Raw genomic sequence first — 14,243 nt, 5'->3', positions numbered from 1 at the left:
ACGTTACACACAATATCACTTACATTATGGACATTACTCCGCCATATATCATCATAATGACGGATTTTTTGTAGCTTAGTCATGAGAACGTTGAAGTCCTGAGAGATAAATGTTATTTAATATTGCAATAATTGGGATGTATGAATTAGTTCCTATAATTGTCTCTCGTCGTCTGCTGACTCTGACCTTTCACCAGTGAAACCTGACCCAAAAGTGCTGCTTAAGGGGGATTTCACGGTGAATGGTGGACGTATCCCCCAGACATACAAAATAGGATTCAGCACCGTGATTCTTATATGTACAGCAGCTGTGAACGCTGCAACTTGTATTAATTGTTTTATCATAAAATTGCTAGTGTTTCAGTGTTCATTACATCACTAATCCAGTACTGATCCTGAGTTACATCCTGTATTATACTCCAGAGCTGCACTCACTATTCTGCTGGTGCAGTCACTATGTACATACATTACATTACTGATCCTGTACTGATCCTGAGTTACATCCTGTATTATACTCTAGAGCTGCACTCACTATTCTGCTAGTGCAGTCACTGTGCACATGCATTACATTACTGATCCTATACTGATCCTGAGTTACATCCTGTATTATACTCTAGAGCTGCACTCACTATTCTGCTGGTGCAGTCACTGTGTACATATATTACATTACTTATCATGTACTGATCCTGAGTTACATCCTGTATTATACTCCAGAGCTGCACTCACTGTTCTGCTGGTGCAGTCACTGTATACATGCATTACATTACTTATCCTATACTTATCCTGAGTTACAGCCTGCCTTATACTCCAGAGCTGCACTCACTATTCTGCTGGTGCAGTCACTGTGTACATACATACATTACTGATCCTGTACTGATCCTGAGTTACATCCTGTATTATACTCCAGAGCTGCACTCACTGTTCTGCTGGTGCAGTCACTGTGTACATGCATTACATTACTTATCCTGTACTGATCCTGAGTTACAGCCTGCATTATACTCCAGAGCTGCACTCACTATTCTGCTGGTGCAGCCACTGTGTACATACATTACTTATCCTGTACTGATCCTGTGTTACATCCTGTATTATATTCCAGAGCTGCACTCACTATTCTGCTGGTGCAGTCACTGTGTACATACATTACATTACTGATCCTGTACTGATCCTGGGTTACATCCTGTATTATACTCCAGAGCTGCACTCACTATTCAGCTGGTGTAGTCACTCTGTACATACATTATATTACTGATCTTGTACTGAGCCTGAGTTACATCCTGTATTATATTCCAGAGCTGCACTCACTATTCTGCTGGTGCAGCCACTGTGTACATACATTACTTATCCTGTACTGATCCTGAGTTATATCCTGTATTATACTCCAGAGCTGCACTCACTATTCTGCTGGTGCAGTCACTGTGTACATACATACATTACTTATCCTCTACTGATCCTGAGTTACATCCTGTATTATACTCCAGAGCTGCACTCACTATTCAGCTGGTGTAGTCACTCTGTACATACATTATATTACTGATCTTGTACTGAGCCTGAGTTACATCCTGTATTATATTCCAGAGCTGCACTCACTATTCTGCTGATGCTGTCACTCTGTACATACATTATATTACTTTTCCTGTACTGATCCTGAGCTACATCCTGTATTATACTCCAGAGCTGCACTCCCTGTTCTGCTGGTACAGTCACTGTGTACATAGATTACATTACTGATCCTGTACTGATCCTAAGTTATATCCTATATTATACTCCAGAGCTGCACTCACTATTCTGCTGGTGCAGTTACTGTGTACATAGATTACATTACTGATCCTGAGCTACATGCTGTTTTATTACATTGAAATGAAATTGAATGTATTTCTTATATGTGACTAATGCCTAACACAAGATCAGTAATCCGGGGTCAGTGCAGTGTAAATTATGGACCTATCTACTGTTGCATCGGAAGGTAATTTTGTCTTCCTTGTCAACAAGGACAGAATCGAATAGACTCCATTGTATTTTGGGTCATTCGGAACCATTGTTATTCTTTATGCTATGGACACAAAGGAAACCTGTGGTTTCTCTTATTAATAAAGAGGTTATAAAAAGTGGGGTAACTGTAAATAATGGGGGCATCTATTACTCCATCATCATTGTAATTCATCACCTCCTCCTGGTTACATTACAGATCAGGGCTCATTGCACCGATCCTGGAATTACTTGGGTAATGATTATAAATGTGGAGGGAGATGATTCCATTAATATATTTATTATGTTTCTTTTTTTCTGCAGAGAACTGAATGGGAACAACATCACCCGTGTCATGAAGAACGACTTCTCTGGACTCAAGCAGCTCCGAGTCTTGTAAGATTCCATTTTTATAATTTCATATGACTTTGTTATGGGATTTGACGTGTACACTTTCCTTCTCTGGTTTCACTCTTTTGCATAGCAGAAGCTATCACATTGCAGCCACATACATTGCAGCTACAGCAGATATATAGACGATTTGTTACTTATGGTGCAACTAATGTACGTGGAAATAGGGATAGTCCACGATCACAAGTCTGTTTCTATTTCTGTTTTTATGATCCATATGGGGACAATAAAAAAAAACAAAACAAAATAAAGCATTCAGTTTCAGGACCCATTCATTTGAATATCGTTTTTCCGTCTATTATCTGATTATTTGGCCATTTTTTTTTACAAAATAATTACCATATTTTTCGGACTATATGACGCACCCTGGTTTTAGAGGAGGAAAATAGGAAAATAAAATTTTAAGCAAAAAATGTGGTCATGACACACTGTTATGGGGCGAGGATCTGCTGCTGACACTATTATGGGGGTAATGTCCCCAAATTCTCTACTAAGGTACCCCAGCCTGGTAATGATCCTCCTGCCTTGTATATACAGTAAATGTCCCTCATCCTGGTATAGCCCCCATCCTGCTATATACCGTCATCCTGGCATATGGCCGCATCCTGCTATATACGCCATCCTGGCTTATGGCCGCATCCTGCTATATACTGGCATATGGCCTCATCCTGCTATATACCCCCATCCTGCTATATACCCCCATCCTGCCCATATACCCCCATCCTGCTCATATACCCCCATCCTGCTATATACCCCATCCTGGCATATGGCCGCATCCTGCTAGATACTGGCATATGGCCGCATCCTGCTATATACGCCATCCTGGCTTATGGCCGCATCCTGCTATATACTGGCATATGGCCCCATCCTGCTATATACCCCATCCTGGCATATGGCCGCATCCTGCTATATACTGGCATATGGCCGCATCCTGCTATATACCTCCATCCTGCTATATACCCCCATCCTGCTCATATACCCCCATCCTGCTCATATACCCCCATCCTGCTCATATACCCCCATCCTGCTCATAATATACCCCCATCCTGCTCATAATATACCCCCATCCTGCTCATATCATACCCCGATCCTGCTATGTGCCCTCATCCTGCAATACACCCCCATCCTACTATATACCCCCATCCTGGTATATGGCCCGCATCCTGTGGCACATAAAAAAAATAAACGTTCATACTCACCTTACCTCACTCCCTGCAGCATCGCTCCTCCTCCGTCTGTGCCAGTAACAGCGCTGGAGTGTAGAGCCGGCCACGATCCCTGCAGCATCGCGATGTTCTCCTGTCTGTGCCGGCGGCGGCTGCGTGTGGACACGTGCGCACAGCGATGACGTCTTCGCTGTGCGCACCGCTAGTCTCCTCACACAACCACCGCCAGCAGACAGTAGGACATCGCGATGCTGCAGGGATTGTGGCCGGTGAGTTATACTGATTCCCTGCACCCCGCGCTGATGATGATACGCGGGGGGCAGTGAATACAGCCGAGCATGATCACTCCAGACTGTAGTTGCCAGGGGTGATCATGCGGGTAGGCTGTTTCGTATGCGCGCTTTCCACACCCATCACCCCGCCCACCTGTCAGCGCTGAGAGATGATGGGCGGGAGAATGGGCGTGCATATTAAATGAGCGGGTCCATGTGGTCACGGCAGGCGCTGCTGCAGCCTGCTCGTGCCGCCGATTACCCGCTCCACCGCAGCACCCTCATTCCTCGCAGCCCTACATTCAGACTATAAGACGCACCCCCCACTTTCCCCCAACATTTGGGGGGGAAAAAAGTGCGTCTTAGGCGGGCTTTGCACACTACGACATCGCAGGCCGATGCTGCGATGCCGAGTGCGATAGTGCCCGCCCCCGTCGCAGCAGCGATATGTGGTGATAGCTGGCGTAGCGAAAGTTATCGCTACCCCAGCTTCACACACACACTCACCTGCCGTGCGACGTCCCTGTGGCCGGCGACCCGCCTCCTTGTTAAGGGGGCGGGTCGTGCGGCGTCACTGCGACGTCACACGGCAGGCGGCCAATCAGAGCGGAGGGGCGGAGATGAGCAGGATGTAAACATCCTGCCCACCTCCTTCCTTCCGCATATCCTACGGAAGCCGCAGTGAGGCCGGTAGGAGACGTTCCTCGCTCCTGCGACTTCACACACAGCGATGTGTGCTGCCGCAGGAGCGAGGAACAACATCGGACCATTGCGTCAGCGTAATTATGGATTACGCCGACGCTGTACCGATGATACGATTACGACGCTTTTGCGCTCGTTAATCGTATCATCCAGCCTTTACACACTGCGATGTCGCATGCGATGCCGGAAGTGCGTCATTTTCAATTTGACCCCACCGACATCGCACCTGCGATGTCGCAGTGTGCAAAGTGCCCCTTAGAGTCTAAAAAATCCAGTATTTGCAGACCGTTCCTTTTTTTCTACATTAAAGTCTGTAGGAAACTGATTTAAATAGATCATTATGTGATCCATTGACAGATCTGTTATTAAGAATCTAGGAAATACGAGCAAAAAACAGAAGCAAATAGAAACCGAAGTTTCAGTTTTTAAAGAGATCTTTCAGATGAGCTCATTTAAAAAAGAACACGCTGTTTTTGTTTTTCTGTGAAATCTCCTTTTTTTTTGCGACTGGATCCCAAACAGATACCAAATACATATGTGAACATAGTCTTCAGCCGGCCGTACACATTAGATAGCGTTTGGCCAAGCGATGCTTTGGCTGATCGTTCGGTCAGCGGCCATCTCAGCCGACTCTCCCATACACAGGAGCACGCGCTCGGCCACTCGCTCCTGTGTTGTCTATGAGAAGCTCCCCAGCCGACACGTCAGCCAACAGCTTATCTCCAGCAAAACAAAGTGATCAGCAGTCCAAAGTCAGGAATGCACAATCAACATCTTCCCCAACCATCTGTCACGGGTGACACACAGTCATCTGGTTTCTGACAGTAGAAGATCACAGCTTTTGGTTGCACAAAATGCTCTCTAACTTTTTGTTTCTGCTGTTAGTATTCATTGTACTAGGTAGCTTTTCTGGTGGATTTTGATTTATTCCCCTTTACGCCCTGGCTGAGCTCTCCTTCCATCCAGCTGCTGATTATCAGTATTCCCCTTGTACTTAAATACTCCCATCTTCCCTGCACTGGTGCTGGTGATATTATTCAGTTCATACAAGCTCTGCTTGCACGCAGGTGGCTTGTACTCATCTGTGGTATCATTGCCGAAGCTTTGCTGAACTTCTGCCTGTGTTATCTGTGGATAAATAGTTCATGTATTTCCCCCCTGTGTGTCCTCCTTGTGTCTTCTATAGTGTTTAGTGGGGTTGACGAAGAGCTCATCCCACCCGTTCCCTATTTAGGGTCCGGCACTAAAGATAACTAGGGTGGCTCGGCGCATAGGTGCGGAACCTATCTAGGATGGTGAGGGACCCCAGGGACCAGCAGGAGGTTTGGTCAGGGGTCACCATCTCCCCCCTTCCCTAGATACAGGGGTCCCCTTCCCTTCCTACCTTTCCCTGTTTGTTTGGTACTTCCCAGTACCTAGCGTGACACCATCAGTCAGTTGGTGCCCTCATACATGTTAGACCATCAACCAAACCCAATGATACTGGCCGGTTTGGCCAAAATTAATCTACTGTTTTTTTGGGGGCTTCAGATGTTCAGATCATTATTTTATTGATCATGATCTCACAGAATAGATTCCTCCCATTGCTGATTAATAGTTACGGGGCTGTATAGCTGCGTTAGGGCTGTTTCTCCTATGTTTTCCCTGCACAATGGCGTCCTGGTCACCCTACTGTGCCGGGACCTGCACCGTGACCCCAGTCACTTGAATGGATCTGTGCAGGTTACACAGGGAACATAGTGCTTCTCAGTTTTGGTGGACGTCCCCGAGGCCGGACCCCCACTATTATTAAGTCATATTTTTGCATCTCCTTTTACTAGGCGGAAATACTCCATCTCCTCCATGTTGGCCACATCACTAATACCCGGTTGTTAACTGTCACATAGTCACATATAAGACATTGTGATACCGCGGGCCCCATTTATGGAGTTAATATTGTGCAGATGACTAAATATGAGAATATTTAGCATCTTTCTCTCATTTGTACCTCCGTTAGGAAAATGCATTGTCTTCTCGTCCTCTGATACTAATAATACATCAGTGATCTCCGAGGGAAGAAATACAAAACAGCGTAAGACAAATTACGCACCCCCCTGTTCAAGACATCCAAAAGTTGCCACCATTGTAATATTTTTTTTTACCCCCCCGGCATTAATTCTTCTGTAACAGCACACCATAAATATAGAAGCCCTTGTAATCCCTTAAATGGGGCTTTTCTTGAATTGCGGGTGATATAATAGGACATATGTGGCTTTATAATCTTTAGACCCAGCTGTTTGTACAGTACAGACCAAACGTTTGGACACACCTTCTCATTCAAAGAGTTTTCGATTCACATTGAAGGCATCAATACTATGAATTATCACATGTGGAATGAAATACTTAACAAAAAAGTGTGAAACAACTGAAAATCTGTCTTATATTCTAGGTTCTTCAAAGTAGCCACCTTTTGCTTTGATTGCTGCTTTGCACACTCTTGGCATTCTCTTGATGAGCTTCAAGAGGTAGTCACCGGAAATGGTTTTCCAACAGTCTTGAAGGAGTTCCCAGAGATGCTTAGCACTTGTTGGCCCTTTTGCCTTCACTCTGCGGTCCAGCTCACCCTTAACCATCTTGATTGGGTTCAGGTCTGGTGACTGTGGAGGCCAGGTCATCTGGCGTAGCACCTCATCACTCTCCTTCTTAGTCAAATAGCCCTTACACAGCCTGGAGGTGTGTTTGGCATCATTGTCCTGTTGAAAAATAAATGATGGTCCAACTAAACGCAAACCGGATGGAATAGCACGCCGCTGCAAGATGCTGTGGTAGCCATGCTGGTTCTGTATGCCTTCAATTTTGAATAAATCCCCAACAGTGTCACCAGCAAAGCCCCCCCACACCATCACACCTCCTCCTCCATGCTTCACGGTGGGAACCAGCCATGTAGAGTCCATCCGTTCACCTTTTGTACAAAGACACGGTGGTTGGATCCAAAGATCTCAAATTTGGACTCATCAGACCAAAGCACAGATTTCCACTGGTCTAATGTCCATTCCTTGTGTTCTTTAGCCCAAACAAGTCTCTTCTGCTCGTTACCTGTCCTTAGCAGTGGTTTCCTAGCAGCTATTTTACCATGAAGGCCTGCTGCACAAAGTCTCCTCTTAACAGTTGTTCTAGAGATGAGAAGGTGTGTCCAAACATTTGGTCTGTACTGTACATAGCATGAATTACTAACTATTCCAGATGATGTTGACCGAAGACCCCGGAATGGACCGTGTATGGACATATGTTGCATTTATATCCTGTTACATAATATAATTGTCCAGCAATTCTGAGAAAATAGTTAAGTTCTCAAAAATGGTGTAAAAGAGGCACACGGTGGTTCTCTGGAGGGCGGCAGGGGTATTATTTTCCCTACCCCCTGCACTTACAGGTTCATTGGGTCAAGCTCCTGATTTCAGAGGTTACATATCTTCCTGGTTTTGGATACAATGTTACATCCCGGAGGATACATTGTACACTCATTTGCATTTAACAAAATCCTGTTCTGATTTGTTGGAGATAATACAAAAGAGAACCAAAAAAATGGTGGGAATGATCCATCGTGGAAATGTAACCTCTCTGATCGCGGGGGGAAGAGATATAGAAATTGCAGCTGTGGGTGCAGGAAGGCTCGTACATACGTAAAGCTTCTGTAATACGCAACATCGGTAAAACCATCTAAAAGGACCCGTAATTGGGACATCAAAGATTCCTATGGGGCTCTCATGTGCCCCCTTTTGCCTCCAATTTAATTCTTGAAAAGTAAACCTAGAGGAAGAGCAGAAATGTATGGATTGATGCCAGCTCAAGTTGGAAGAAACCCTCTCCGAGTTAAGCTTTAGGTGAAATCTGTTATATGTCGACGCACTGGGTTGCCAATTGTCTAAAAATTCCTGGACAGTCTGTAAAACTAGGCACTTTCCATAAAAATAAGAGTAAAGGGTATATCAGGACTTAAAAAATAAACCTGCCGGTTGTGCCTGGTGCCGTTCTTCGCCGATACAGGGCGGCCAAAGACCGCTCCTGACGGGGAAGCAGCTACTTCCGCTGACATTGCATAGCGGCAGTTTCTCATTCCCTCTACTCTGTAGATGGGGCGCCCTGCTGACGTCAGCTGATTGACAGCCGGCTCCCCACTGCTGCCTAACTGTGGTATTCCCTGTGAAATTAATGGCATTATATAAGTTAATAAATATTATTACTAGAGATGATCGAATACCTCAAACATTCAGCTTCGCGAATATCCGACGAATAGGTCGCTGCTATGCGAATATTCGATGCGCAATGTAAGTCTATGGGAAGCCCGAATAGTTCTGAATACTTGTTATTCGGGTTTCCCATAGACTTATATTGCGCATTGAATATTCGTGAATAGCGGCGACCTATTCGGCAAATATTCGCGAAGCCGAACATTTGAGGTATTCGATCATCCCTAATTATTACCAATCAGTGCTTGCTATCCTACCAGTTCACCTCTGACCAGGCCAAAGTGGCTTTCTTATTGTCCCACCTCGGAGGAGAGGCTCTTGCCTGGCTCACCCCCTATGGGAGAGAGGAGATTCTGTTGTCTAGGACTTGTAGATCTTCCTGGGTGCTTTTTGCAAGGCCTTCAACAAGCCGGGTCATGTCGACTGTGAAGCATCATCCTTTTTCAGCCTGCAACAGGGCACCCAGACTGTACGACAATATGCAGTCCACTTCTGCATCCTTTCCTCTGAACTAAAATGGAACAATGCGGCCCTGGTAGCTGCCTTCTGGGAGGGTCTGTCCAGAAGGAGTAAGGATGAGCTGGCTGGTCATGACATTCCCACTACCCTAGATGACCGAACCACCTTGGCTATTCCTATCAATCTCAGGTTCCATGAACGGACCAGAGAGATGATGCGCGTAAAGAGACCAGTGCATCTAGCTCCATCCTTCCAGAGGTCCCTCAATTTCTAGCCTTCCATGTCCACTACCCCTCCTGAACCGAGGCAGATCGACCATGTCAAACTCTCTCCAAAACAACCACATGAACACTATCGTGAAAAGGGACTGTGCTTCTACTATGGTAGTACGGAACATCTGATTTGTTCATGTTCCATGAAGTTGGGGAAACTTCCAAGCATAGGACCTGTTGGAGAGGCTGCCCTGGGCATAAGTAACGTCTCTATTTTACTGACTCTGTCTGTGTCAGGTTTCCGGGTTTTCCAGTCCTCTTTTGAAAAAGCTTGCCCTCAGTTAACATGGAGTTTTGTGTTCTGTTGCCCTACTTCCTGTCCAGCTGCTTAAAAGGCCGCCTCTAAGCTTAGTCCAGTGCCTGAGTATACTGCTTGCTGTGTGCTCCTGCTTTGCTGCTGCTGCTACTTCATTACCTTTGGATCCTCCTGGAAATCTACCGACCGACTCTGGACCATACCCGGTTTCTTCAAACTGTGCCCGGACTCCGTCTGCCGTCTTTTGTCAGCACGTCTGCCCGGTTTCTTCCGGTTCATAACCATTCTGGACTTTCATTCCGTACGGACACTTCTGGACTTTACCGCTTGCCCCTTGTGTCCCGGCTGCACCGCATTTAGGCCTTCCGGGGTTGATTGCCGGACAGTCCCTGTATAGGGGTTCGCTCTGGTGGTCTCCCTGGGGGAGTCCGGTGCGTGGCCCCGGGAATCCCCTTCGCTCCGTTTCAGAAAGGTATTTTTTTGTGTTTGTTATACTGTGTATTTCCGTTGTGTATCTACCGTGGTTACATATCCTAAAAACATCTTGTACCACAAACTCGTCTCTGGCTGTCATTGCCCTAACGCTATCGAAATCCTCAAACATACAATAGTATTACAGTCTGTGTCTGTGTGATATGGAGATTCCCGGGTCGTTGAGACATTTTCTGGATTCCGCATCGGCAGGGAATCTCCTGCAGCAAGCCATGGTGGATCGGTATCATCTTCCAGTTTGACGTATGCAGAGTCCTTTGTTGGTGTCATCAGTTGATGTAAGAGCCTTATCCGAGGCCGTACATTTTGTTATAGAGTAGGTGGACCTTTGGGTAGGCCGAGATCTCTTTTTTTTTGTAGTTCCTTAGCTGTCTCACCCTCTTCTCCTGGGTCTGCTTTGGCTCTGTACTCATAAACCTGTCCTAGACTAGAGATTTGGAAAGGTTGGAGAAAGTCTTGCCACGAGAGGTGTCTCATCCCTGTTTGGTCAGTCCAGCGGACAGTGACACCATCTAGCCCACTGGGCCTGCCTCTATCTTACCGATCATACGCTGATGTCTTCAATAAACAGGAAGTGGAGATGTTGCCTCCACATAGGCCGTACGATTGTCCCATAGACTTGCTTCCGGTATCCCCACCTCCCCAAAGCCGTATCTATCTTCTTTCTAGGATAGAGATTCAAGCCATGTCAGAGTACATCAAAGAGAATCAAGCAAGAGTATATACACACAGTATATACAGTACAGACCAAAAGTTTGGACACACCTTCTCATTCAAAGAGTTTTCTTTATTTTCAACTAATAATAATAAAATATTAAAATAATAAAATAATAAAGTAATAAAAATAAATAATAAAATAATAAAAATAAAATAATAAAATTATAGTGCTGAGTGCACAATTTGGTCATTTTGTGCGAGCCCACCAACCACAACAAGGTGCATCTTTATCGATTGGACTCTAACTCTATCACACACACCTCTCCTTGGCTAAGGTCCACAAATAAAAAGAACATGTAAGATTTAGTACTAATTAAAAACAGCCTTTGACTGATGGGAGGACCTCAGCCAAATATGGGGGCGGTCACTACCAAATATTTGCTGTAAAAGCAGGATGAAGCAAGTGTGAACAGGTGCAAGCTGCTGTGACGGCCTTATATACTAACCAAGGAATACAGCAGGCTCTGTATACACCCAGATATGAGTATATCCAAACATTGAATCTATGAATATATATTGCACTTCTGCCATGTAGACTATACTGAATATTTGTTTGTGCCCATCAGCCACAACCAGGCGCACATTTGTTGCAGTCACAGCAGCTTGCACCTGTTCACACTGGCTTCATTCTGTTAAGGCATAGTCTCAGTTTTATACAGGTGACCACAATAGGTGCAGGAAGAAGCCCCAGATATTAAATTGGCAGCAGGAATGAAAGGTGTCTTGTGTTTTGTTTCGTAGGCAGCTGATGGAGAATCAGATCAGCAGCGTGGAGCGCGGAGCTTTTGATGACATGAAGGAACTGGAGAGGCTGTGAGTTCTCGTACACCCATTATCTTCACTTTTTATCATGTGCTGCGTCACCTACAGCAGCTGCACATCTCTAATTATTACCCCATCCATCGCATGGGCACCTAAGTGACCAGTACAGCCACGGCCATGGGAAGACCGGGCGCTGTGCACCACGGCTGAGCGCGGAGGTCACCGCTAAAGTCCTATATAAGGTCTATGTGACCTGCAGCGCTCCAGCTGTTATGAAACTACAACTCCCAGCAAATCCTGACCCACCTGCTATTATTGGGAGTTGTAGTTTCACAAGAACTGTTTTATGCCGGTTACATTTTCTGCATTCAGCATTTGCCACATTGATCATTTTTCTCATACAAAGCTCCTTTCATATTAGTAATGTACAGGCGAAAGTTACAAAAGGTTTTCTGTTGTCCTGAAAGAAATTGCGTGTCTGTGTGCAAGATGCTGCTGTGCCGCGCAGATAACCTCACGGACACGTGCACATCACAAGTCATAACTGTAAGCGCATTAGTCACAGACCAGAACCGTACAAGACAAATGGGAGAAAACAGGCCTGTGCTAAAGACCTGGAGTGCAAGAATGGAAGGATGGATAAGAGAGATGGATAGATAAATGATGGATGGATGGATGGATATATAAATGATGGGTAGATAGATATGTGATGGATGATGGATGGATGGTTGGATCTATGGATGATGGATAAATAGATAGATATGTGATAGATAGAGATGGATAGATGGATAGATGATTGATGGATAGATAATTGATGGATGGATGTATAGATGATGGATTGATATATATTGGCTAAATGGATGGATAGATGTTGGATGGATAGATGTTGGATGGATAGATGTTGGATGGATAGATGTTGGATGGATAGATGTTCGATGGATAGATGTTGGATGGATAGATGATGGATGGATAGATGAATGATGAATGGATTGATAAATGATGGATTAATAGATGATGGATGGATAGATGATGGATGGATAGATGATGGATGGATAGAAAGATGATGGATAGATAATGGATGGATGGATGGATAGATGATGAATGGATAAATGATGGATGGATCGATAGATGATGGAAGGATAGATGATAGATGGAAAGTTGATGGATGGATGGATGGATGGATGGATGGATGATAAATTGATGGATGGATAGATGATGGATGGACAGATGATTGATGGATGATAGATGAAGGATTGATGGATAAATGATGGATGCGTAGTTGATGGATGTATAGACAATGGATGGATAGCTGATGGATGTATAGATGATAGAAAGATGATGGATTGATAGATAGCTAAATGGATGGATGATGATGTATAGATCATGGATGGACAGATGATTGATGGATGATAGATGAAGGAATGATGGATAGATAACGGATGCATAGATGATGGATGGATAGATGATGGTTAGCTAGATGATGTATGGATGATAGATAGATAGATAGATAGATAATGGATGGAAAAATGATGGATGGATAGATGATGTATTGATAGCTAGATGAACAGATGATTGATGATAGATGAAGGATTGATGGATAAATAATGGATGCATAGATGATGGATAGATAGATGATGTATGGATGATGGATAGATAGATAAATAATGAATGTATAGATAGATGGGAGATGAATAAGACAGACACTTGTGAGCACAGGCCATTCTTTTGCCCATTGTGCACCTTCCTTCTTTCTCAGTGACTGAATTACGGAGCTTTTCTCCAGCATTTCGGGCAGCTCTGCCTTCATTGAGGATTTGCCCCCCTGGGTAGTGGTGATATATACCCATCAGTACAGGTGTATGTAATATATCCCGCAGTGCCTGTGCTCAGTGAAATGATAGCGGTGCCTGCAGGGATTACGCTGGGTGGCGGCGGCTATGTGATATTCGGGTGACGGTTACATTGTGGTCCTGGGATTACTGCAGCCATATTGTAAGAGACCTGACTGTGGGGTATAATATTGCATCTGATATCCTTGTTTTTTGCTTCCCTCTTTTTACTTTCAGGCGCCTTAACCGAAACCAGCTGCATACGCTGCCTGAGCTTCTATTCCAGAACAACCAGGCACTCTCCAGGCTGTGAGTACCTACATTACGTCACTGTATATTACCACTATAAACAGGTGCAGGAGTATTGGATCCTGTTTGTGGAAACATATATACATGATTTTTCACTTGTCGGCTTTTTGGGAACTGGCAGTGTTCACACATGTCACGTTTCAGCACTGGTTTTGGGTAATGACCTACGGAAATCCTACATTGAGGAGTGAATAAATAATTTTTCTTTTTATTTAATTATTGACCAGTCTTTGCAAAATCATGAATTTTTGGAATATACTTCATTTTTTTTTATTGTCCCTTGTTTTCTTCTGAGCCCTATCCTGCAGTGCTGTTTTACCTGCCCAGTTCATGCTCCCTAAGGATCTGCTTTCAACTGCTGCAGAGCAAGAATCAGTACTCGGTTTACAATCGGAGCACTGGA

At 44.7% G+C, this 14,243-nt stretch overlaps 1 protein-coding gene across 1 annotated transcript in view; it reads left to right on the top strand.

Annotated features, from left to right (window-relative positions):
- SLIT1 (slit guidance ligand 1) overlaps window positions 1-14,243 on the top strand; it is a 463,725-nt gene that overhangs the window by 66,004 nt on the left and 383,478 nt on the right. The window contains exons 2-4 of the mRNA XM_075348376.1: window positions 2,289-2,360; window positions 11,682-11,753; window positions 13,769-13,840. Of these exons, the coding sequence (XP_075204491.1) occupies window positions 2,289-2,360; window positions 11,682-11,753; window positions 13,769-13,840 (216 nt within the window). The remainder of the gene's footprint in view (window positions 1-2,288; window positions 2,361-11,681; window positions 11,754-13,768; window positions 13,841-14,243) is intronic.

This window comes from Anomaloglossus baeobatrachus, chromosome 5 (genome assembly GCF_048569485.1).
Source record: "Anomaloglossus baeobatrachus isolate aAnoBae1 chromosome 5, aAnoBae1.hap1, whole genome shotgun sequence".
Lineage (NCBI taxonomy): Eukaryota > Metazoa > Chordata > Amphibia > Anura > Aromobatidae > Anomaloglossus > Anomaloglossus baeobatrachus.
The sequence above is the reverse complement of the archived record's forward strand: the minus strand, read 5'-3'. Positions and strand labels throughout refer to the sequence as shown.